At 42.3% G+C, this 27,010-nt stretch overlaps 1 protein-coding gene across 7 annotated transcripts in view; it reads left to right on the top strand.

Moving 5' to 3' along the window:
• The window catches only part of FMNL2 (formin like 2), a 307,029-nt gene that overhangs the window by 22,558 nt on the left and 257,461 nt on the right, over window positions 1–27,010 (top strand). For 3 of the 7 annotated variants that reach the window (XM_081814428.1, XM_081814431.1, XM_081814429.1), the window contains exon 2: window positions 3,361–3,402. The exons of the other annotated variants lie outside the window; for them this stretch is intronic. In XM_081814428.1, coding sequence (XP_081670554.1) covers window positions 3,361–3,402 — 42 coding nt within the window. The remainder of the gene's footprint in view (window positions 1–3,360; window positions 3,403–27,010) is intronic. 7 annotated transcript variants of the gene reach the window in all.

The raw sequence follows: 27,010 nt of genomic DNA, 5'->3' as shown, positions 1-27,010 counted from the left end.
TCATTTGGGGTATTTTACAGATAAGGAAACTTGGATGGAAAGGGATTCGAGGGTCTCTTCTTTTTTTTTTATTTATTTATTTGAGAGAGAGAGAGAGTGCAAGAGGGGGTAGGGTTAGAGGGAGAAGCAGACTCCCCGCCGAGCAGGGAGCCCGATGTGGGACTCGATCCCGGGACTCCGGGATCATGACCTGAGCCGAAGGCAGTCGCTTAACCAACTGAGCCACCCAGGCGCCCTCGAGGGTCTCTTCTAATGAATTCTGTGTTTGGTAGTTGACTCTTTTCTGGTGGTGCTGAAGGTACTGAGCACCCTGTGCTTTAGAGTAGTCATAGCTATAATCCTTGATAATCATCAATGATGATTAATGGTGTCTGAAGCTGAGCCTATTCTAACTTCAGGAAACCCCTTTATTGACAAAACCCCACTACGTAAGTTATTGACTCTAACATTGTTTCCTTTAAAAGTCAGTCTCAGGCCGACTAGATGTTTCAGTTGGTTAAGCATCTAACTCTTGATTTTGGCTCAGGTCATGATCTCAGGGCCGTGAGGTCGAGCCCCGCCTTAGGCTCTGCGCCGGATGTGGAGTCTGCTTAAGATTCTCTCTCTCCCTCTCCCGCCCCCACCCCCGCCCCCACCGTGCTCACTCTTGCATGTGTGCACGAGCTCTCTCTCTGTCTCTCTCAAATCTTAAAAAAAAGAGTCAGTCTTACCACCTGATGAACAGATAAACAAAATGGTATATCCATAAAATGGAATATTATTTGGCCATAAAAAGGAACGAAGTACTTTTAAGCACAACAACATGGATGAACTTAGAAAACATTAAGCCCAAGAAGTTAGTCACAAGAGACCACTTAATATAGGATTCCATTTATATGAAATGCCTATAACAGGCAAATCTATAGGGACAGGAAGTTGATTAGTGGCTGCTGGGGCCTGGGGAAAGAGAAGTCCTGGGTGGAGATTGGGGTGGGTGATTGCTAAAAGGTACAGGGTTTCTTGTTGAGGTGATAAAAATGTTCTGAATTGACTGTGGTGATCATTACACAACTCCTGGAATACACCAAAAACTATTGATTTATATCCTTTAAATGGTTGAATTTTATTTCAGTAAAGCTGTAATCCCTCTCCCCCTCCCCCGCCAAATTCTAAAACCCTTTTGTTTTGTTTCTAGATGTTTGGTAAGTAAGTGAAAATTGATTATATTAGAGACCCCTGGGTGTCTCAGTTGGTTAAGTGTCTGACTCTTGATTTTGGCTCAGGTCATGATCTCAAGGTTGTGAGCCTGCGTCGGGCTCAATGCATGCAATCTGCTTGTCCCTTTCCCTTTGCTCCTCCTCCCGCTTGTGCATGCTTTCTCTCAAAATCTTAAAAAACTGATTAAACTTCTTATGTGTTATTTGATTTCCTGAGAATCTCTGAATCTCAATATAGGAAGATGACTGAGTTACAGGGCTCTTCTTTGCCATTTGGAATTTGTTTTAAAATTTTTTTTTTAAGATTTATTTATTTGAGAGAGTGAGAATGAGAGAGAGAGAGAGTACATGAGAGGGGGGAGGGTTAGAGGGAGAAGCAGGCTCCTCGCCGAGCAGGGAGCCCGATGCGGGACTCGATCCAGGGACTCCAGGATCATGACCTGAGCCGAAGGCAGTCGCTCAACCAACTGAGCCACCCAGGCGCCCTTTTTTTTTTTTTTAAAGATTTTATTTATTTATTTGAGAGAGAGAATGAGATAGAGCATGAGAGTGGGGAGGGTCAGAGGGAGAAGCAGACTCCCCGCTGAGCAGGGAGCCCGATGTGGGACTCGATCCCAGGACTCCAGGATCATGACCTGAGCCGAAGGCAGTCGCTTAACCAACTGAGCCACCCAGGCGCCCTGTTTTAAAATTTTTTAAAGTTAGTTAACATACAGTGTAGTATTGGTTTCCTGAGTAGAATTTAGTGATTCATCACTTACATGTAACATCCAGTGCTCATCCCAACAAGTGCCTTTCTTAATGCCCCATCACCCACTTAGCCCATCCTCTGTCCACCTCCCCTCCAGCCACCCACAGTTTGTTCTCTGCAGTTCATTCTCTTATGGTTTGCCTCCCTCTCTGTTTTTATCTTATTTTCCCTTCCCTTCTATGTTCATCTGTTCTGTTTCTTAAATTCCTCATACGAGTGAAATCATGTATTTGTCTTTCTCTGACTTATTTTGCTTAGCATAATACACTCTAGTTCTATCCACATTGTTATCAATGGCAAGATTTCATTCTTTTTGATGGCTGAGTAATATTCCATTGTACAAATATACCACATCTTCTTTATCCATTCATCAGTTGATGGACTTGTGGGCTCTTTCCATAATTTGGCTATTGTTGATAGTGCTGCTATAAACATTGGGGTCCATATGCCCCTTTGAATTAGCACTTTTCTATCCTTTGGATAAATAACTAGTAATGCAATTGTTGGGTCATAGGGTAGTTCTATTTTTAACCTTCTGAAGAACCTCCATACTGTTTTGCAGAGTGGCTGCACCAGTTTGCATTTCCAGCAGCAGTGCAAAAGAGTTCTCCTTTCTCTGCATCCTCCCCAACATCTCTTGTTTCCTGAGTTAATTTTAGCCATTTTGACTGGTGTGAGGTGGTATCTCATTGTGGTTTTGATTTGTATTTCCCTGATGCTGAGTGATGTTCAACATATTTTCATGCGTCTGTTATTTATGTCATCTTTGGAGAAACGTCCGTTCATGTCTTCTGCCCATTTCTTAACTGGATTATTTATTTTTTGGGTGTTGACCTGTTTGGAATTTCTTCTGAGGACTTCTGTTAGGAAGATACCTCCAGATGTCAGCACTTTATCATCTGTTTCCCTTGTTTCTTAGGGGTTCTGAAGTGCTTTTGTGATACTCACTTTGGCTGCTTCTGAAAAGTTAGTATTTCGATAGCCTCAGTGGTGGGCTGACTTTTATATTTCATATCTGATATCTGATGGATAATACTGTACGTTAATTATTTTGCCATAGCAGACCCAAATAGCTTGGGGTTAATATTTTGTTGTTCTTGATGTTGTTTACATTGGAATTCATAGCCTTGGGTTTTCTTGGTTATTTGCCTGAGTATATGGATGAGTTGCCCATGAGGAGCCTCAGACACTTGTCCTTTCTGGGGGCACTTCTTCCCCTTACATGTATTAATTATGGAAAAGTGAGTTTAGCCACGGAAAGCAGAAGTAGGGGTAAGCATTGAGTTCCTTAGAAATTCAGGACATGTTTGTTCATTTTCGGTGAAATTTTCACATCCTTTAGGAATTTCTACCAGATCCATAAACATTAAGGTTAAAATTCAGTCAACAAATATTATTTGTTTTTTCTTACAGGGGCTACAGATTGTCTGTAGGAGTGTGTGGAGTCATTTAAAGGTAGATTACCTGAGGGGCAAATGAAAGAAAATGTTGGCAGTTTTGTCTTACGGCTTTCTTGTTCTGCCATTACATATTGTCATGAAATCAGCCAGAGAGCCAGGCTTTTAAACCAAAACATGAGTGAACTATAAAATGTATCTTGAGAAAAATCTAATGCAGCAATAGCAAGTTTGGCAGAATTTCTGAAGCAGCTCCATGACTAGTATTTCCAATAAATTAATCTATTTAGATATGTTTGGGGTACTTTTCCTGGCAAAATGGTGAATTGTGCAACTAGGAGAGACTAACTCGGATCTTGGAATTAGTCTGAGACTTTGATCTTACATAAATAAGTTTCTTCGACAATGTTTCTGTTTAGTATCTGAAATAAATCCAGCTTTATTCAAGAAAGTTTTTATCTGGGCTATTTTCTGTGTTATTGAGAGGTCAGAATGGCCTCCTGTAGAGAGTGAAATTTGTTAACAATGGGTTCCTGAGGGGCGCCGCACTGGCTCACTCGGTGGATGCTCAGAGTTGTGAGTTCGAGCCACATATTGGGTGTAGAGATTGCTTAAAAATAAAATCTTCTTGAAAATTGAGAGTTTTTTTTTTTTTTTCCTTCCCTCATCTGGAACATCCCTCTTGTAAGCCCTAAATAATATCTTTATTTAAGCTGTGAGGACTTAGAGAATTGAGATATCAAATGAAGTACAAGTATTTTTGAAGACTTTTCAATCCACATATGATATTGCATACCTAGCACATAACATGGGACTTACTGATTCATTCAGTGAAGATTTATTGGGGGGTTGGTGATGGGCTGCGGCATTGTATGCAGTTACAAAGATGAAAAGGCAATGTATTTACATATTCCTTTTTTTTTTTTTTTCTTTTTAAAGGTTTTATTTGACAGAGAGCACAAGCAGGGGGAGGGGCAGAAGGAGAAGGAGAGGGAGAAGCAGATCCCCGCTGAGCAAGGAGCCCTATGTGTGGGGCTTGATCCCAGGACCCTGGGATCATGACCTGAGCCAAAGGCAGATGCTTAGCTGACTGAGTCACCCAGGCGTCCCTGTATTTACATATTCCTATACAGCATTTACTGTATGTATTAAATGGTAATCCAGAGGCAGTATATATATGTTCTTTGGGGGCAGAGATTGACACGGAGTTAGAAAAGAAATGGAAAAAGCAGTGTCTTTTGAATCAGAGGGTGGGAGGGGAGTGGGATGGCTTGGGGTTAGGGAGAGGTGGGGAGCAGTTTTGGGGGAAGGCATTCTAGGGAAAGGCCCGAAGGTGATGGTGTGTTTGCAGGGACTGCATGTAGTTGATATGGCTAGAACATAGGGTGCCTGTGGAAGTGATGAGAAGTTGTGATAAGTTATGTTTTAGGAGTGTCATCTAGGAACAATCTTAGGACGGCTTAGACTAGATGAAGTCCGTTAGAAAGCCCAGTCGGAAGTCTGCTGTCATAAGCAGGCAATGAAGGACTGTGGAGCTAGAAGAGATGAGTGTCTAAGAATGAAGAAGGGGAGACCCGAGAGTGGGTGCCTAGGAAGAAAAGGGCAGGACTTGGATTCCTACAGGTTCTTACTTAGATCGGGGATTCCTTTTGAGATTCTGATGAAAGCTCTTGGTCTCTATATCAAAAGAGGTCCATAGATCTATGTGTAAAATTAACATGCAGTTCTAAAATCCCATTCATAGACTAGACTGCCAGAGGTCTGTGGATCCCAGGTTCAGAACCCTTGATCCAGTAGAATGGTAGAGAACAGAATAACTCCATGTTTACTCGAGCCTGGGAAACTGGCACATTGTTGGTACAGCCAACAGACTAGGCCAGGTGGGTAGACTGTCTAGAGGATGAGGATAGATTGAGATTTTTGAATGTATTGAAATTTCCCCATAAGGATAAGAACTGCATTTGTCTCTGTTAACATTTATTGAACACGTACTCTGTGCTAGTGACAGCCTATTCCAGGATTGGGAATAATAAAGTGTACTTGACTAGATGCAGGCTCTGTGTACACAGACAGTTACTTCCTGAAGAGCTGCAGCTCCAAATGTGGTGTATCCTGGTCTAAACGCTCTAGCCGTGGTTTTATTTCACTTGTTCTGTGTAGGAAGCTGCTCTCTCACTGTATGTTGTCAGTCTTGACTTCAGGTGGTTAGTGACATTTGTGTTCTTATTCTTTGATGAAAATGTAACTAATTGCTGGAGACTTCTCAGAATTATGCTAAAAAAAAGTGGATTATCACACTAAGCAGTTCTTGTTTCTACACACTGAATGCCTTTGCACTGAGGCATATTTCCGTATCTTAGTTGACAGAGTTCTTAAGTGATCATTTCTGCATCTGAGGCATTGCTGCTTGGAGAATCTCTCGGATCCCCCAAGAGCACTGATAATTTGTAAAACAGGTTGGAAGGGGATTGTGAAATTAAGTCTGTCTTCCAGGTGTGTGAGCTCCTCCGTCTTGCTTCCTTCCTGCCAGGTTCAAGCCACACCTCAGGGCTCCAGGAACCTGTTCAAAGAGACTTGGTATTCTGGTATTTAACAGTTACTTTTCAGTGTTCTTTGTAATTTCCATCTTAAAGCTCATTGATGAGGAAGGTTTATATGATCTGCTCCCTTTGGGCTAGCTTCTTGATCAATACCAATGGGTGTAGCCCAGGCAGTCCTGTGGGAACCCCGTTGAACTGAACTGATAGAATGAACAGTCTTACCGCTCTGGTCTAGCTCCTTCTACTCCAGGTTTAAGAGCATCACGGTCACCTGGGAACTCTTTAGAAATGCAAATTTTCACTTCCTGTTCCGAATTAACTGACTTGATCTGTATTTTAACAGGATCCCGCAAGCGAGTCATGTGTGTGTTAATGTAATGCTTGCAGGTTACTGGAGTAGTTCACCTGCTGTACAGGGACCTGGGGTCTCAGAGCCCTTTTGCTGAAGTTTAAGGCTTTTTCCATTTGTTTTCTACTCAGAGGTGATGGGGAACATCTGGTGGCCATCTTTCGTATATAAATTTTTGTGGAATTAAAGATGATGATTTGGGTGCCTCGTAGCCTTCTCTTCTTAAGCTTAATAACTGAAGGTTGTATAATATCTCCTCATAGGATTATCTTTTAGCCTTTTATCCTATAATGCTTCTGGTCTCTGTTTCCTAGATGATTTTTTACAAAATATTTCTGAAATGGGCAAAATAGCCTTATCAGGGTCTGGTTGCTACTAAGTCAGCAAAATAATTCCTGATCCATGTATTTTATGTTCTTACTCTTAAGATCTATGGGCATTTGGCTGTATTTTCAGTTTCATTTTGAAGTTATTTTTTAAGCAGTAAAAACAGCAGCTAATTCTCCCTTGAGGGAACTTGAAACCCCAAAAGTACTGGCTTTTCCTCTTGTTTCTGAAGGATGGAACAAGTTGACTAGTGGTCTTGGAGTCTCTTTTGGTTGGTATTTTAGGCTTATTTTAAAAGAGAGAGAGAAAGAAGGATTTAATAAAGGGAGGCAAGAAGGGAGGGAAGGGAATAATCCAAAGCAGAAGAACTATTAAAAGTAAGTCAGTCAAATAGGAAATAAGGAGTTTGATGTTCAGGGTGGTTTTATATGTCTCCTGGTTTTGGGATTCAAAGGAGAATTCCTTGAAGAATTAACATTTTCTCCCGATTTTTAAATATCAGACCTTTATCCACCTCTTGTTAATATAAAATTTCACTTTTGGTGAAGGGAAAAAAAGAAAAGCCATAAAATATGACCACTGTGGTCAAATTTTTTTTTTTTTAAGGCATCAGGGATGATACCTAAATCTTTTCCTTTTGCATATTTTTAGTCTGGATGTCCTTGAATTTAGTGTAAGTTGTAGCTCTAAATGAGATGCTCCTTAGTTTTCTGCAATAGAGTATCCAATTGAGAAAGGGACAGTAGTCTAGGCAACATATTTTAAAGTGATTCTTTAAATTATGCCCCCCCTTTTTTTAAATTTGAGAGCACGTGCATGGGAGTGCGAGCAGGGTGGGGAGGGGCAGAGGGAGTGGGAGAGAGTATCTTAAGCTCTATACCCAGCTTGGAGCCCGATGTGGGGGCTCTTTCTCAGGACCCTAAAATCATGACCTGAGCCAAAATCGAGAGTTGGACGCTTAACCGACTGAGCCACCCAAGTCCCCCCTCCCCTTTTTTAAAGGATATTTGTGTGGTTTTAAAACATAAGAGTCGGGGAAACTTGGCACATTCAGGATTTACTTTAGCATCTTGTCACAAAGGGAGGAGACAATGGTGATTAATTCGTTCATTGCTTTCTCTCAGATTTACCTAAGGTTATAGGTTTGGCATTACCTTGTTGGGTTGTAATTTAATGAACATGACAGGTTTCTCTATCTTACTGAAGTCCAAATTAGTACTTACACAAGCTGTGAGACTGATTGGCAAATAAGACTTGGACAAGTGCTTGCTCTGCAGTTAAGTTAGTGTGCTCACCTTAAGTGTGGCTTTCATTGTCCAGTAATGTGTATTTGCTTGAGGTCCTGCCTTTGATACTTCATTTTATTGAATTTGTTTGCATCCCTGGTAATCCTCAGAATTTGTAGGTCTGGGAGGGCTCTTCATTGAAGGAGGTAGAGGTTCGTTTGTGCAAGCACTGCATGCTGATTGCCTAAGCCACTGAGACCTGCAATTTAGCTTTCCATGACTGGACATGTACCTAGTTACCATGAAAGCATTTCTCTTTCCCTAGGCAGGCATATGGCGTCTGAGTTAGTGTGAAAGAATGCAAGGATGTGGAACCTCAAGGTTGTTCTTACTGCTTCTGTGTTTCTTGGAAAACAGCCATTGCCCAATTTTTTTTTTTTTAAGCTGGGGGAAGCAGCTTTTTTTCTAGAGATGCTATAAAAATCAAATACTTCATGATAAGGCATTTATAACAAATGATGAACTATTGTTTGGCTACTTATGTGCATCTCCTTGGGTCTTTTTGATTTTGTGGTTTTGGTGGTTTCTTCTTTGCCCAGTTTTATGAGTGGGGGTAGAGGGATGAAGCCCGAGGGGAAGAAGGGTGGATGGAGAGTCAGTAGAAGTTCAGGGATTTGATTTAGTTTAACAAGGGAAAGTTCAGGTGACTAAATAGTTGTGTATACATAGTTACTGGTTTACATCCCTTCAAGTAATAAGAAATTCTGTTAGCATTGGGATGGACTATATTGACTGAGTTTGTCAAAGTGGAATGTCAGAAGTAATATCCAGCGTGTGTTGATATTGTGAAAAGGTTGGCTGGTAAATGAGAGGAATTTGTCCCTTAGGAATGATGCATTCTTTGCAGAGAAGAGTTGAACAAGAAGTGATGGGAGTCACTTGAACCATTGCAAAGGACAAAATTAAAAATAATTAAAAGCAGATGCTACACTTTTATTTCTGGAAATTTGAGTTCATCAGAAAAAAAGTATATTAGTAATTTATTGCTGTGTGACAAATTACTTCACAACCTAGCAGCTCAAAAATAATAGTAAACATTATCTTAGTTTCTGAGACTTCTATCTCCAGTTCTCAGGAATTTGAATGGTTCTGCCTCAGGATATCTTGTGAGGTTGCAGACCTCTGAGGGGGCTGCCAACATATGAAGGCTTGATTGGGTCTGGGGGCTTCACTTCAAAGTGTTTCATTTGACAGGGTCGGTGAGTTGCTGCTGGCTGTTGCCAGGAAGCCACAGTGCTTCTTAGTGAAGGTTTCCACGGACTGCTTGCTTGTCCCCACAGCGTGGCAGTTGGGTTGCCCCAAAGCAAGCAAGCAATCGGAGAGACCGTAAGGTGGAAAATGCAATGTTTTTTATTCCATAGCCTCGGAGGTCCTATACCATCACTTTCGTGATGCCCAATTGGTAACACATGTCAGCCCTGTTCATTATGAGTGGTGACTATACAAGGGCATCAATACCAAGAGAGTAGGATTTTGGGGGGGCTATCTTGGAGGCTTGGCTACCACAAAAGGACACTTGATTTTTTTTAAAATTAATTTTTTAAAGATTTTATTTATTTATTTGACAGAGAGAGACACAGCGAGAGAGGGAACACAAGCAGGGGGAGTGGGAGAGGGAGAAGCAGGCCTCCCGCCGAGCAGGGAGCCTGATGTGGGGCTCGATCCCAGGACCCTGGGATCGTGACCTGAGCCGAAGGCAGACGCTTAACGACTGAGCCACCCAGGCGCCCCGATTTTTTTTAATCTTAGATGCTTTTCTCTTTCTAATGGCCAGGTAACACAAATTTATTGCTTCCTTAATTTCACACATGAAGTGGAATATATGGAAGACAAGAGTTCTCAGTTGGGAGAACTCATACATGTTAGGGTAAGGATTTTCTAATGGCTAATGAAAGTATTTAATATAAATGCATATGCTAATTAGCCTTTATTACTAGCCATATGTATTAATGTTAAAATTTTTGAGCTCTAAGATTACTCTCTAGGAAGATGAACTATAATTAGAGGTCCACCAATGGAGAGTCTAATTAGTTATTTGAGGCAGATTTATTGTTTATAATCTCTTAATTATATGAAAGATTCTTTTGGAAATTTGGTCAGTTGCCTGCCCTAAGATAGCTTAAATAAACTGCACAGCATTGTGCATTCATAGTTATTGTCTTGATAGTTGGAGGTTTTGGTTTATTTTTAGATTTTGAGTTTGGCATAGGGTCCTATGGGAGAAAGTTCATTATTACATCTGACAAATGACCCATGTTTATTTTGGGGAGGCCTTCTACATGTTAGTGCAGAGTTTACATTCTGTGCTCACTTGCCTTGATGAAGACCTTGACCTCCCCCATTGTGTTTTAACCTTGGCAAGATCTTTATGGCTGACCTTACACTTCTCAGGACTTCTTTGCAGTTTCCTCTGGGAGCCTGAACAGTGGCCATTTAATAATACCAGGCAAGAGCTGCTGTTCTCAATGGATTGTGATTAGTTATAGCCCATATTTCAGTCACCTGAGGTGGAGCTGCTGTCTCTGTTTTCATTGAAAACTATTTAGTTCCTTTTTTTGTTGGCGGATACAATCTGAGGAAAAGGCAAATGCTCATTTGAGGATAGGAAAAATATTCTGACCTTAAGGAATGGTGGTAATTTAATGAACATGACAGGTTTCTCTATCTTACTGAAGTCCAAATTAGTACTTACACAAGCCGTGAGACTGATTGGCAAATAAGACTTGGACAAGTGCTTGCTCTGCAGTTAAGTTAGTGTGCTCACCTTAAGTGTGGCTTTCATTGTCCAGTAATGTGTATTTGCTTGAGGTCCTGCCTTTGATACTTCATTTTATTGAATTTGTTTGCATCCCTGGTAATCCTCAGAATTTGTAGGTCTGGGAGGGCTCTTCATTGAAGGAGGTAGAGGTTTGTGCAAACACTACATGCCCATTGCCCGAGAATCAGAAGATGTGCACCATTCCTACCTTATTGTGGCTGTGTTGGGCATGTAAAGGAAGATGGTAGAGTCCGACAGCCCAGGACCCACATCAGGGGTCAGGGTTCTGGTTCCAGCCTTCACACTAACTGGTTGTGTGACTTGGAACAAATCATTTCACTTTTCTCTGTACCAGTTTTCTGATCCATAAAATGAAAGGTTTAAACCAAGTTATCTTTATTGTCCATCTGCCCCTAAAATTCTGTTAAAAATTGGCTGTTCTCTTTATAGAGGACATTACATGTTATGAGACCAAACAAGTCTAATTCTTCAACTTGAGGTTTTGAGAATCAGTCTTTTAAAAAGAAGTTCTTTGGGCATTTAGTGGTGATGGGAAAAGTCTGGTCCCTCATGACAGGTATAATTAGTGGAAGATTTCTCTATAGTTTGGGAGAGTTTGACTTTGTGCCAGAACATAGAAGAGTAGAATTGAGTTTGGTGTTTTGGAAGCACTTCAGCTCAGTGGGATTTTAAAGGAAATCTCTAGATAGGATTATTTTTAACTCTTAGAAATCCGGGATATGGGAGTCCAACCTAATTTATGAAGCATGATTTATCTCTACTCTATAGTACTTTTTTTTTTTTTTTGGCATTGAAAAAATCAGGGCACAGTAGGCTAGGAGATGTTCTTGGCATACAAAATAGAATTTCCTAGATATTGTGATTGGTTATGTGGACAGTGGGAAAGAATATTTGAAACTGGAGTTGATCTGCAAGACTCTGGGCATATAGAGGCTTTGCTTCTAGTACTTTTTCCTTTCAGAGTGGTGTTCAGGGTAGAAACCATCTCAGTTATGTATGGTAAGGGTCATTAAATTAATAGTAATTAATAGTAATAGAATGAATGAAGAGACTTAGTAATAGGTTTAGCATAAAGATGTAGGCTGTAAAGGGGAAATCCTTTACCCTAAATTCTGAAGAGTGGGGTAGGGGATTAACCACTTTGAGGTTGGGGTATTGTTTTTTCCAAGTGCTAAAAGGGAGAGAAATGGTTGTTCTTGACATACGGTCATCAGGGCTCTGTAATATAGTCAACCATGCATTTGTAACAAAATCATTTACTGGGTCTTTAGCACTTAGACTTTCTTTGTTAGGTAATACTTTGACAACTCCCGAAAACTGAGTGATGATCTTGTTTCAGTTGTAAGTGTGAGTTTCAAAGTTTCAAAGATAGGAGTTGTACCAGTGGGTTGTTTCAGTTGAGGTATTTGAAAAAAAGGTGGATAACTGGGATGACAATGAGGTAGGTAACTGAAAAGTCTTCATTTAAATGGCTTTCCACTTATTAAATATCTTGAGTTAAGCCTGAATAACTAGAGACAGACCCAGCGGAGGGACTGAGAACGTGCTTTGCAATTGATTTTCTTTCTTTCTTTTTTTTTTTTTTTTAAAGATTTTATTTATTTGAGAGAGAGAGAGAGACCGCGAGAGAGGGAACACAAGCAGGGGGAGTGGGAGAGGGAGAAGCAGGCTTCCCGTGGAGCAGGGAGCCCGATGTGGGGCTCGATCCCAGGACCCTGGGATCGTGACCTGAGCCAAAGGCAGACGCTTAATGACTGAGCCACCCAGGCACCCCATATACATATATATTTTTTAAGATTTTATTTATTTTTTGAGAGAGAAAGAGAGACGGGGAAGGGAGAGAGCAAACATGAGTTGGGGGTAAGGGCGGAGGGAGAAGCAGACTCCCCACGGAGCCAAGAGCCCGATTCGGAACTTGATCCCAGGACTCTGGGATCATGACCTGAGCCGAAGGCAGACGCTTAACCGACTGAGCCACCCAGGCGCCCCTGCAATTGATTTTCTATGGGCACCACATCACTGCCATTTGGTCAAACTTATTTTCCTTCTGTTCGAGTAGGGAGTTAGATAAGGCCAGTTGGCTGCCCCATCATCTTCTAATCGGCCTGTGATCCCATGTGCTGTTTCTTTTTCCTTTGCCCCCAGATCCACTCCACACTCTGTTCTGTGCACCCCTCCCCTCATGCAGCTCACCTTTATGGACGCTACCTGAGGCTCCCTTGCTCTGATGTCTGGTTTTGTTCAGCCAGTTGAAATCAGAGAGCAGGAGTGAGTAGGCAGCTTCCTCTGTTCCTGTTCCCTCCTAGCTGTCCTGCCTTTAGGCCTACACGTGGTCACCTCTCTTCACTGTTGCTGTTGATCTGGAACTGTAGTTTACCATTGGTGGATATGAGATGTTACAGTTTTTCATATATATGTGTTTGTATATATATATATTTCATATATGTGTTTTTCATACAAACAACTCGAGTCATTTTTATTGTTTCTGTAATGAGTTAAGTCATTGGAGGGCTGAGTTTTATTACTTTCTGGTGCCCAAGAATAGTACTACCTATGCTAGTTACAGAACCTTTTCCTAGAGGAAGAGCTTTGAGATTTTATCAGTTTGCAGTGAATGAGAAGTGGAATCCAGAGCACCGACCAGGTGTTGGAGGCCAGACAGTTCAAGTCCTGCCCGTCCTTCACTGCTGAACAGCTTTACTACCAGTGGTAGCTCTTTGGACCCTGAAGGAATAGGCACAGGCTCTGGAGCAGGACCCCATATAACCCTAAATCTCATGCCTGAAGATGGGGGTTATGAGGATTAAGTTTGGTAAGATTGTGTGAGCGCTTAGAATAGGACTTGGCACGTGGTAAGTACTTGGTGACTGATTATGATCTAGTCCATTCATATTTAGGAGAAAAAAATAGTAGCTGGGAATGTCAAGTTAAATTCAGACAGGAAGAATTTACTAGAAGGCCTTTCTAGTGTGGGTCATCTAAAGTTAAATGTATATATGTGGGACTTAGTTTCTTTATCTCTGAGGAAATCTTTAAAGTTTTAGTTTTGCTTATCCGTAAGTTGGAGATGATCTTGGCTTTTCTTTGACCTTTGTGTTTCTTAAGATTGTTTTTTTGAGCGAGAGAGAGGGAGAGAGCGCACATGCACGAGCAGGGGGGAGGGGGAGAGGGAGAAGCAGACTCCCTGCTGAGCAGGGAGCCTGATGTGGGACTCAATCCCAGGACCCTGGGATCATGACCTGAGCTGAAGGCAGGAGTTTAAGTGACTGAGCCACCCAAGGCGCCCCAACCTTTGTGTTTTTAAAGTTTCAGTGGAAGACAATTTGTGAAGTTTGAATCTGAATTTAGGGAAGACGTCTGGAAAACATCACCATTTGGCTTTCTCTATTTTATTTTTAAAGATTTTATTTATTTGACAGAGAGAGAGTACAAGCAGGGGGAGCGGCAAGCAGAGACAGAGGGAGAAGCAGGCTCCCTGCTGAGCAGGGAGCCCGACGGGGGGCTCAATCCCAGGACCCCGGGATCAGTGACCTGAGCCAAAGGCAGACGCTTAACCGACTGAGCCACCCAGGCGCCCTGGCTTTCTCATTTTAATTAAAAGTTTAACTACAGCTGGGTTGAGTTCTACCCCTCTGGGCTCCAGCCATTACTTTGTTACTCCAGCCATTACTTTGTTACTCCAGCCATTACTTTGTTACTATCTTACCAGCTTGTTTCTTTAAAAAATAACTTTATTGGGGCGCCTGGGTGGCTCAGTCGTTAAGTGTCTGCCTTCGGCTCAGGTCATGATCCCAGGGTCCTGGGATCGAGCCCCACATTGGGCTCCCTGCTCGGCGGGAAGCCTGCTTCTCCCTCTCCCACTCCCGCTGCTTGTGTTCCCTCTCTCACTGTGTCTCTCTCTGTCAAATAAATAAATAAAAAATCTTTAAAAAAAAATAAAAAAAAATAACTTTATTGAGATACAATCCATATACCATAAAATTCACCTCTTCAAAAATCTGTAATTCAGTGGTTTTGAATGTATGCAGAGTTGTGCAGCCATCACCAGTGTTTAATTTTGGAGCATTTTAATCACTCCATAAAGAAACCCCTTACCCATTAGCAATCAGTCTCTTACTTCCCCCTCCTCCTACCTGTGAGGAACCACTCTCTACTTTCTGTCTTTATAGATGTACTTATTATGAGTATTTCACATAAACGGAGTCAGATGATATGTGGCCTTCTGTGACTTGGCTTTTTCCAGTTAGCACGAGGTTTTCAAGTTTCATCTGTGTTGTAACATGTATCAGTACTTCGTCCCTTTTTAATGGCTGAATAATACTCCATTGTATAGATATACCCCATTTTTAAAGGATTTATTTATTTATTTTAGAGTGGGTGGGGGGGGAGGGGCAAAGGGGGGGAGAGAATCCTCAAGCAGACTCCCTGCTGAGCATAGAGCCCAGGGACCCCGAGATCATGACCTGAGCCAAAATCAAGAGCCACTTAACTGACGGAGCCACCCAGGTGCCCCAGATATACCCCATTTTCTTTATCCATTTGTCAGCTGATGGGTATTTGAGTTGCGTCTGAATGATGCTGCTGTGAACAATTGGCAAGTTTTTGTGTGGACATATGTCTTCTTGGGAGTTATTCTTTGTTTCTAGCTGAGGCTTCCAGTGCCAGGATCCTTTGAACTCTGTATGTGTCTCTGGTATGGTGAGGGGAGAGGAGGATTCCTCTGAAGTCAGGGAGATGTGCCCTGGGGAGTTCTGCAAGGGGTCACATGGACTGCCAGGAATCAAGGAAGAGTTGTGAGCCAGGGATGTCTGAGGAATGGAGGCACAGCTATGTGGGATGGCCTTTTGGGCGACTGACCTGCCAGCTGCCTCATCTGTAGGGGAAGAGTGATGTCATTACTGAAGGTGGTGACCTCCTGCAGACATTAGGGAAGATTAATGAGTACGTGTTGGCTGTTGTGAGCTCTTACTTTGTTCTCCTCTCAGAGGCAGTCCTGCTGTAGGGTTGAATGTAGTGAGATCTTCAAGGAAGCTGGAGAAATGGAACTTGCATTGCTCTCTTGGGAATGGGGGATTGTCTTTTGCTTGGTTAGGACAAATGTAAATTTCCAGCATTCTGGGTGGAGCGTACCAGATTTTGGTGATTTTGGGAGCTTGTGATCCACTACTTCATTGAAAGTCTGAGGCTCAGAGGCCTGGTAGAAACCTTGAGAAGGACAGAGTATGGTCCTGTGGAAATAGCCTGCTCTCTGGAGTTGCGGAGATGGGAGTTGGAATCCAGTTTTTGCCAATCTCTGTAGAGTTACTTAATGAGAATACTGATGGCTACTTGTCAGAGTTGTAGTGAGGATGAAATAGGACCTCAGTTGTGAAGAACCTGTGTCTCAGTGGCTGACACATAATAGGTTATTTGAAAATATTAATTTCCTTTTTCATCTGGTTCATTGACGAACTTCTAGGCAAACTATCGTGGAGAGAGATTGGTGGAGAGGGCCAGCATAGCTTGTAACTCTTAGTATTTATTTGACCTTGGACATGACTTCGCTTCCCTTTGCTGGATCTTGAAGGGCTGTGTCAGTATTAAAATTCTTAGATAGGCACCTGGTTTTATTTTTAGACTTACAGGTGTGAATCTGTCCTCTTTTAAAGAGTTCTTGTTGAAATTTAATGCATTTCTTTTTCATCTTCTATAGCTGTTTTCTCCAGTATGGTAGCCACCAGCAAGCACCACATGGGGCTCTTTAGATGTAAATTAATTAAACTCAAAACTAAAAGTTCAGTTTCTCAACTGCACTAGCCACATTTGAAGTACCCAAAGGCTATAGATGGTAAATAACTACTATATTGGCCAGTGTAGATCTAGAACATTCCTACCGGGAGTAGGAACTTCAATAGAGGCTCATTCTTAGATTTATTCATATGAATCTTTGTGAGGCTAGAACTCTTATTCCCTCACTTTGGATTGCCAAAATGGATGGTACCTGAAGTAATGACCCGCAATAGTATCTTTGTTCAGATACTTGTTTCTCAAGTCTCCTTAAAGTTTCAAACTTAAAAGATACAAGATAAATTTTAGCCTACAATCTCACCAGCTTTCCAGACCTTCACCAAATCATGGGGATTGATTTGTGTCTGGGTGCGAGTTTATACGCAAGCATCCTGTCAAGTAGGATCATTTAGAAAGAATGTGTTTGAAGTGAGTTTGCTCTGAGTAGTATTTAACACTTCAATATCCTTTTCTATTTATACAAATATCTAAACAAGATTTATACATCATTCTCAGAATTCTAGTGTTTTTCTTAGTTCTTGAATGACCATACGTCCAGATCCTAAGCTGGGCTTATAAACCTGTCATCCTGATCACATTCGGGTGTAAGTACCTAGATGTTTGTAATATGTAGTTGATTTTATGTTTCACCTCGTCTTCTGTTTTTCTTTGTATTTTTTTCTCAGCATTGAGTTAGTAATGAGACCTAATGTTTATTCTATTCCACCACTCCATACCCCTTTCTTGCTTATTAATTAAACATTGTCTTTGGAAGTTGCTGAGAAAGCAGAATGATCACAGTGTGGTTTCTGCTTTGGAGGGGATCCCAGTTCCTAATGTGTGAGTGGGGATGGTAATACGTGGCCTGTGTGCCTTCCTGCTTTGTTAGTGGATTTACCGAAAGCCTAAGTGTGAGGTGCTGTGTAGACAGCTCATTGTTACACCAACATATGTTATTAGCATCCTTTTTAATGGGATAAGTGGAAGTGTGGGCTCTTAATGAGATGCTTCATGGAATGAGTTTTCTGGAGAGATTTTTTTCAGGAGCGAGAAGAGGTGTGCCTTGGAGCCGGTGAGGTGGGAGAACCTGTTCCAGGTGTTGAGAGGGAGCGTCTGGGGAAGGACGAATGGAACAACTATGAAACAGGCCTAGATAGAGGAAAAGAGGTAAAACCCAGCTTTCTGTCCTTCTCTCTGTAAACTGTGGGTTTACAAGTGCTCTCTTGTAAAAATAAATAATAATAAAAAAAAATAAGTAAAATAAAAAGGCAAACTTGGCGATCTGCAGAGTGATGTTGAGCCCTGCTGATGAGGAAGGGAGATTTGTTTAGACTGAAAATGGTATTGGTCTATGCAGTGGGTCCACCTGCTAGGGATGAGCCATTTTAAACTGGAAGCCACCCCAGGATGCTTTAGCGCAGGTGCCGGGATGTGGCAGCTGGGGACATGGTTACAGCGCTGTGTTGGTTTATCCAGGAACCTGCTGTGAGTGCTTCCGCGTTGTTAGTGAACTCTGACAGGACTGTCGGGTAGCCTGTGTGCAGTAACTGCATTTAAGACTCTGATGGTTTGTAGTGAGGCACATAATTTTCCAAATTGTATCACCTCATTTTATTGGTCTCAGTTAGGTATCTGGGCCATCCTGATGTGCATAGATCCGTGCTTGACTAAGTGAAGTGCCCTGTTGGAATAGGGTTAATATTCCCTTGTTTGTTGTGCTCCTCACCCTTTAATTTTGCCTTTAAACTTGTATCTAGTATTTTTAAGGGTCTTAACATCATTTTTACTGGGTTTTCCTTTTAAAACCCAAATATTTTAACCACCTGCTAAGGATGTAGTTGTACTAGAAGGGACATTAAATAATATTCTCTTCCCAGGACCAGGTAGGTGCCATATACCTAGCTTTGCTATGGTAAGGGGATTGCTAAAAACAAAACAAAACAAAACAAAAAAAACCAAAAACCTTACTGGAAAGAGAAGTCTTAAATATTGGCAGGGGGTGGGGGGGGATGGAGATACTCTGCATTCTGACTTGACAATTTTGAGTTGCCTCTCTTGAGTAGATAACAGGGCATGATACAGAACTGGTGTAAAGGCATTTGTTGGAAGGACCCTCCCTTGTCCCCATCTAGTTGATTATGTCTCTTGGATGAAATCTGTGAAAATGGTAGCTTTGTGAAAATGCCTACAGACGTATAAACTAGAAATAGATGCAGTCATATCCGAGGTAAGCCTAGATGTGGACAAAAGGGTGAATTAAGGAAATGTTTCTGCTACCACCTTTGGAATGTGGACCTAGTTAACCGACACTAGCTGTTCCCCGTTTGCTATTTTTATGGCACTCATTGCCTTTTAATTTTAGTGGCTGCCTTCTCCTGGGCTTTGAGCAGCCAAGAATAAGGTCAGTTGATCTTTGTATCCCTAGCATCTAGCACGGTGCCTGGCACCTAGAAGGCTTTCAATAAGTGTGCATTGAATGAATGAACCATTTGTACGTGCAAAATCGGGTCTGCGTGTTTGAGCTAGAGGAGCCATTTGTCCGCCTCAGTGAGCACACGGCTGGGGGAGTTTGTGCAGTGACCTGGCAGCTGAAGTCGTCTGTACACCATGAAAACACCTCCCCGTGACTTATCTCTTTCTGATCTTCATCAGGGCAGCAATACCTTATCCACACTCTCCTACTCGTAGGTAGTCAAACAGAGGCTAGAAGGATGTCCACCGCCCTCCAGAGAGCCTGATGCCAACAGAAGCTGGGTAAAGAGTCACTGGAGGCTTCAGCTCTGTGACTGCATTATAAAGGCTCTTAAAAATAGGAGTATGGTGAGGGGAGGACCAGGAGGTCAGAGAGAAGTGACAGTCTTAATTTCTGGGAGGAGAGATGCTGATGTTAAATTTACTTTCCTTAGGAACTCTGGAAAGAGGTAAGCAGGTGGGCACTGAAAGTCTAGAGGAAACTTTAGGTGTAGACTCCTGAGAGGCATTACTGTTGTTTGTTTGGTAGTAGTTTGGGAGGCAATACTACGTTAGGCTCTAAATTTGGACTTTGTAATTTCCTCTTACGAGTTTATTTTCTCTTCTGGAATTTTTTCTTGCAGTGATAAGCATTTGCTCTTCATGCAGCATGTTACAAGCTTACCTATATAAAACTCTGAATGTAGTAAGTACTCCATAAGAAGGAGCTGCTATTAATAATATAATTATAATAATGTATTACTATTAATTTCCAGAATGGTTGTAGCAGATTTGGTTTTTCTTTCCTTGTGAAAATTACCATAAACATTAACCTTGGAAATCCAAGAAGGTCGTGGAAGAACTCATAGCTATTCCTAAACTTAGAGGAAATAAATTTACTTAATCATGGAGGGTCTTGATTACTTACGGTGAAGAAATAAGCAGAAGTCATCATGCAGTTTGATCACAAGCATCTGTTTAGAGAATTTTGACAGCATAAACTAGGAATTTGTAAAATTTGTGTGTGTGTGTGTGTTTCCTGCATCAGGGTAGCAACCATATGTTATACAGATCTCAGCCTTTACATTTTTTTTTAAATTTGTTTTGGAGTGACAGAGCGTGCAAACGCACCATGAGTGTGAGGGCCAGAGGCAGAGGGAGAGGGAGAGAGAAACTCGAGCAGACTCCCTGCTGAGCACGGAGCCCATTCAGCGTGGGGCTCGATCTCATGACCCTGAGATCACGCCCTGAGCCGAAATCAAGAGTCAGACGCTTAACCGACTGAGCCACCCAGGCACCCCAGCCTTTACATTTCTAGAGTTGTATTGTCAGAATTGTGTATTATAAAATCTCACTTTTGGCAGGTGTGCATTTGGAATTGTCTTTTGACATAATAAAGAAATGGGACTGTTAATTACCACTTACTGAATGTTTACTTTGTACTCATATAATTTTCATAACAGCTCTGCAAAGTCAGAGTTGTCTCTCACAGAGGGGGATACCAAGATTTTGAGGAGTGAAGTGATTTGCTTCAAGTCTTTTGACAGATGAGTAAGAGTACCCAGTTTGACCAAGGATTCCAGAGCTCGTTTTCTCTTTATTCCTTAAGTGGTTAAACTCTCTCTCTCTCTCTCTAAATGTGTGTGTGTGTGTGTGTGTGTGTATATAATCGATACCTCGTTGCCTTGTTCTCACTCTAGAGTCTAGGTTACTGGTTTCCGTGGAGTCCAGTAGTAGTCGGGGCTGTTGAAGTAGGCTCTGCAATTGGGGTGTAAGCACCAGTATAGCTGGGCAGGGGAGGGCCAGGCCATAGGATGAGTTTGGGTAGAAGTAAGCTGGTGGGAGGTATGGTCCGATAGAAGGCTGACATTACTGAGAGGGTGGCAGGGCTCTTTTGACCGGTGACTGGTTCCCCAGGGCAGAAGCAGAGCTTTCCTTTAGGTTTAATGAGTGGTAGAGCATCTTCAAGCATCACACTGAAAGATGGACTCTTTGTCCTTGGCTCAGTGAAGGCAGTCTTACTGGGTTCTCCCTCAGGTTCTCTTTCAAACCTGGGACATCTCCGTTCTTAGGAAGCTTGTATCTGGATTTTGGAAAGCAGGAACTTCTGGCAAAGAAAGAAAAAAATAGCTAGACCCTAGGTTTCTTGTTTCTTTAAGGACACTCCTTTAACTCCTAGTCCTGAAACAGTAATCTGCTAATCTAGTAAGTCCATTTTAATATCGATAATAGAAGCGTGTTAGAGGAAGAATTCTTTTTTTTAGCAGGAGACTCCAAAGGCCATGCTCTACTTCACGGGTGACCCTGGCAGTGAGAATTTTAATCTCGCAGCTCCAGGCAGACACCCCTCTGCACAGAGGGTGGGGTTGCTCCTGTCTTCTGCTGCTGCCTGTTTGCTTGAAAGAGTTAAGGGTAACCTTCAACAGTGGGGTATCCGTTTTTGGTGCTAAAGACACACGCGTGTGCAAGAAGCCACATCTGCATCGGGAATGAGGTGATTTGCTCGTGATGTTACTTGGCAGGTACATTTTCTTCCAGAGAGTTAAAATGAGATAGAATCCCATCCATGGAAGGCAGGAGGGAGGGAGGCTGGAGGGGTGGGTGGGAAATGAGTGCTTGTGGCTTTGAAGCTCAGGCCGAGGCTTTTTACTTCTCTGTGTTCTCACAAATATGCTTCCAATAAAAACAATTTGAAAGGCAAAATACAAAATTCTTCCATTTAGGAGCACCTTGCTGAGATCTAGGGTCGTTGTTTAAGCTGTGCCATGATTAGAACCATACTCCACGAATGTGTAATATGTCATCAGGCCAGATGGTCATACAATGTTCACTGTCCTGGTGACTTTGTATTAAGAAGACCCAAGGTGGGGAACCTTGGCTGGGCAAGGTAGGGTAAGGCAGAGTTGTCGGAGGGGCAAAGTTGCATTCAGCTGATTTGATGTCTGCAAAAGCTTACCATAGCCGCCTGTCAGGATTCCTTGCTTTTTAATGTTTTTTTTTTTTCTTTTAATTTTTTTGAAGATTTTATTTATTTATTTGACAGAGAGAGATACAGTGAGAGAGGGAACACAAGCGGGGGGAGTGGGAGAGGGAGAAGCAGGCTTCCCACAGAGCAGGGAGCCCGATGTGGGACTCGATCCCAGGACCCTGGGATCATGACCTGGGCCGAAGGCAGACGCTTAACGACTGAGCCACCCAGGCGCCCCACTTTTTAATGTTAATTGGGGTTTTAGTCATGAGCTGTGCGGTTAGTGAAGTTCTTTGTAAAATGACTTAATGAGAACTATCAGGGTGGTTGCTCTGAAGGCCTAACTTATGTTCTTTCACTCTTGACTTTCTTTCTTTTTTTTAGTTTTCTTTCTTTCTTTCTTTCTTTTTCTTCCTCTTTTTTTTTTTTCATTCCCTCTTGACTTTCTGAAGATGCCCAGTTTGACCATGTGGTTGCCTCAGCAGGTTGGCCGCCACATTGTGGTACAGGTAATGCCTCGGTTTCTCTTAGACCCTCCTGGACATGGTGTCTTCTCACCAAGTCTACTTGGTACATACTCAGTACTGCGGACAGTAGTCTGTGCTTTAGCATCTCGAAGGTAGAAGTCGTAAGGTCCCCCAGCTTCTCTTGGGAGGGAACGTGCTTGCTTGTTAATAGAGCAGAGAAGAAATGAGAAGTAAGGGTATCAGGAGAGGTTCCATAGTTGGTGACAGTAGAAGGCAGGACAATTTTAGGGAAGAGGTGAGCTTATCTTTCCACCTGCATACCTTGATGAGAGATTTGTTGCTGGCACCATCATGGATGGTTATCTTGAATTCATTCACCAGTGGTCTCAATGAAATGGGAGGAGTAACATAAGGAGTTCTACTCCTGCACTCTGATCCTGGGTGCGGGCTTTTATCCTTGATCTGTAAATGGGAGTGTGAGACGGATTTCAGGGAATATAAAGCTCTTCTGAGGACTTTGAAGGTTGTCTGCTTAGAACCTCCCTCTGCTCACTTTTGTGTTACTTCCTTATTAAGGAAGTTTGCTCCTTGCGTCTTTACCCTCTCCCTGAGAGGGTTAGACTTTTAGTTGTTAAGTTATGTGATTTAAAAATACCTCTCAACTTGGTAGGGTCAGTGAAGGAGGTAAATGATTTGGCCATTTATTCATTAACTTATTCAGCGCATTTTAGGCTTAATTTATCACTTTTTTTTTTTTTAAGATTTTATTTATTTATTCATGAGAGAGAGAGAGGCAGAGGGAGAAGCAGGCTCCCAAGGAGCAGGGAGCCCAATGCGGGACTCGATCCCAGGACCCCGGGATCATGACCTGAGCTGAAGGCAGACGCTCAACCATCTGAGCCACCCAGGTGCCCAATTTATCACTTTTTAATTATTATCTCCTTTGCTAATTATCTTATTTTGACTTTCATCCTATAGATTGACCTCGAATATGCCTGCCTACCTATTCTTCACTGTCGGACTTTGGTGACTCTCATTTTCTCGAGCAGTTTATTGTCTGTCTGATTTAATAACACTGGTTTGAGGACTGGGGTCTTCTTACACAGAGGTGTTTTCCGTTGACCTGGATAAACTCAGAAGCGAGTTCTCATAAATTACTGACTTTTGACATCTCCCCATACTGCATTTCTCTGTTCAGTATTCACCATAGTCTAATGAAGTACATTAAGTAGTAACATGGAATGAGATGTTTCTGGTTGTGGAGGTAACCATTGCTTCAGGAGATGAGGGGATCTCCTGGACAAAGTTTGCTACTCTTCCTGATTTTTTCCTCCTCTTCCACCATATGTCCAAGAAGCTTGAAGGGCGATGGGTTAAAAGAAAAGGTCATGAGGGAGGACTGGTTCTCAGATATTTCAAGAAAAAGTCTGGCTGGTCTTGGGCTTACGCCCTTCCTGGGAAAGAGGAATGAGCTTTGTAGGTGACCACACTATGTAGATAGATGTCTTACAAGAAAAGTCTGGGTTACATACGAAAGCCCAGGCTGCTGTCTATAAAGTCTGTGCTGTTACCAAGCTCCCAGTAGAGTTTTCGTGGAACACATCCCATTGCGGCTGAAAATGATTTGTGTTATCTCTGTTGGATGGGTGGCTAGCCTAAGTTTCTACCCCAGACAGATACTTTTCTTAATGACAGGCACCAGCCCAGAGGCTAGCTTTTGTAGGCCTTTGATAAATGTTAAATTGAATTGCTTGGGAATTGTCAGTACTGAGATGTGATTAGCTTAATCCTAATACTTTGTAACTTCAGGTGCAAAATAGGAAATTCTCTTCTTTATTCTAAGAACATACGAAGTAAAAAACGAAGTGATAAAATAAGCCTAATGGAGGAAGATTGTGACTTCTCAGGGGAAGCCTGTGTGTCCTATTTGTACTGCTTTCAGTAACTGAGGTTCAGTTCATTTTAACATGTGAGTTTGAACTCCATGCTTGGCTTTTTTTTTTTAAAGATTTTATTTATTTGACAGAGACACAGCGAGAGAGGGAACACAAGCAGGGGGAGTGGGAGAGGGAGAGGCAGGCTTCCCGTGGAGCAGGGAGCCCGATGTGGGGCTTGATCCCAGGACCCTGGGATCATGACCTGAGCCGAAGGCAGATGCTTAACGACTGAGCCACCCAGGTGCCCCTCGGTACAGTTTTTAAATCTGCCCCCCAGTCATAGGCAAAACTAGAGATCTCACCATCTGTTTTTCTAAATTAGAACTAAAACGGTCTGTTACACATTTTCTTTAGAAGCTAATGCTCATTAAAATGCATTCTATTCTTGGTGGTTTATCATGACAATTACAGGTAATTTTTTTTTTATATATCGATGTCTTGGTGAATTGTTGATAGAGCTGGAAGACCATGTCTAAATTAGATTCAGGACTCGTGCCTTTTGGGCAACTTCACTTTGAGCCTTCAAAGTATGACCTAGAGAATGCCAAATAAACACTCTGGAAACTGGTAATGACCTCCTGAGAGATTCTGATAGGTTGAGTGTTCACAGCGATCACAGGTAGAGAGACTTAATTTTTCAGAAAACAGTTCCTGAAACAAGTAAATAAAAAATAACCGTGAAGGCAGTGGAGGTACTTGGAATGTATAAAGGGAGAAGCTGGGAGGACAAGTCTCCTGTGTATGAGGTTGGAGGGCGTGACTAAGGTGGAGAAAGGGAAGGGTGGGGGGGTGGGAGGTGTAAGGAGGCACGGTGGTAGGGGTGAAGCTGAGTGAGTGCTAGGGATGGCATGTGGACTCTCATGGTTGGCACCATGCGTTCCTCTTAGATTAACTAGAAACGAAGTTAATGTTCATTTTGAGTGAGACCTCTACTTTCCCATATTTCCCTATAGGAGCTTTCGATACAGTGACTTGCAGCAAGGACAGTTACCAGATCTCTGAGGTCACATTATTTATGAGATAATTTTGCTGTTTAATCCCCTAAAATTTGCCCTTTCCCACGTGACAAGCCTCTGTATGTTCTTAATGAAATAAGTCTGGGTAGAGCCCTTACTGAAAATCTGACTTAGAAATAGTGAATTTAAAAGATACGGAAGAGTAGGAACTAGAAATGGATTCTTTTTAGCCCCCATAGAGTCTGGAAAACACGAGTTTAATCACATCTTTGACTTTATCAACTCCTGGATTTAATTTGCCAATTACCCACCTCCTGCTATTTAAAATAACTCATTCTTGGGGTGCCTAGGTGGCTCAGTTGGTTAAGCATCTGACTCTTGATTTCTGCTCAGGTCATGATCTCAGGGTTGTGAGATTGAGCCCCTCGTTGGGCTCTGCACTCAGTGGGGAGTCTGCTTGAGATTCTTTCTCTCCCCCCCTCCCCCCTGCCAACGTATTCGTTGTTTCCAAACATTGTGGAAAGTGTTTTCTTTTATAACTTTGCCTTGTTAGGAGAAAAAACAGTTTGACTTCAAATCCCTGTTTCCTCATCTCATCATCAGTTCTTTTTGAAGTGACTAAACCATTCAGGTTCTGGTTTATTGGGTGATCTAGGGTGAAATTGCTTAAGCTTTTGAGATTTACTACTTCCCACTAATCGTCAACAGTGGGAAATCACTTTTCATATTCCCCGTTGGGTGATAGGAAGATAAGATGGTTATTCCTTTATCCCCCTCCCCAGATCTTTTCTCTGCCCTCTCCTTGGGTGAGCAGTGATGCTGACTGTGTCCTCCAGGATTCTGATTGGATTGGCCAGTGGGGGTACTTGAGAGCTGAGGGTGGGAGGAGAGAGGTACCAGGCATCCTGACCCTGTGCCCTCCCTGCTTCTCTGCTGCCTTATCACCATGTCCCTCTAAGGAATCCTTCTGCCTGGTGGGTACTCTTCCAGGGCTCTGGGGGCATGCTTTTCTCTCTTGTGTCTTCACGTTGCTTTCTGCCTGAACAGCCTTTGTTGGTTCCCTCATCGTCCCCACATCTTTGTAAGTAAGTCCTTCAATCAAGTCTCTCTTGTTTGGAACTACGTAGTAGTCACTCACATATGAAACAACATTGATTAAAAGCTGCGTCACCATTTTATTATGAGGAAACATAGTACATTAAATGTACCTGATTATAAGATATATCTTAATTTCACATATATTAAAATTTGAAAAAAGACTTAGAGTTGAGGGAAATTTATTAAGCTGTTAATGGTTTTGTTTTTTTTTTATAAGATTTTATTTATTTATTTGACAGAGATAGCGAGAGCAGCAACACAAGCAGGGGGAGTGGGAGAGGGAGAAGCAGGCTTCCCGCGGAGCAGGGAGCCCAATGCGGGGCTCGATCCCAGGACCCTGGGATCATGACCTGAGCCGAAGGCAGACGCTTAACGACTGAGCCACCCAGGCGCCCCAATGGTTTTTTTTTTTTTTTTTAAGATGTTATTAGAGAAATAGAGAGAGAAAGCGAAAGCTTGGCAAGCACTGGGAGGGAGAAGTTAGATTCCCCACTGAGCAAGGAGCCCAACGCGGGGCTTGATCCCAGGACCCTGAGATCATGAGCTGAATTGAAGGCAGATGCTTAACTGACTGAGCCACTTAGGTGCCCCAGTGGTTTTTCACTGTATTAATGATACTGTAATAAATAACTTCATATCTGAATCTGCCCATATTCCAGGTTAGTTCCAGAGAAGCAAGTTATGGACATTTTTTTGGACCTCTTTTTGCCAGATGGCATTGTCAAGGGTGGGACCTTTTGAG

This window comes from Leptonychotes weddellii, chromosome 3, assembly GCF_054177405.1.
Source record: "Leptonychotes weddellii isolate Sample4059 chromosome 3, ASM5417740v2, whole genome shotgun sequence".
NCBI classification, from domain to species: Eukaryota; Metazoa; Chordata; class Mammalia; order Carnivora; family Phocidae; genus Leptonychotes; species Leptonychotes weddellii.
Note: the sequence above shows the minus strand (reverse complement) of the source record. Positions and strands in the feature narration are given on the sequence as shown.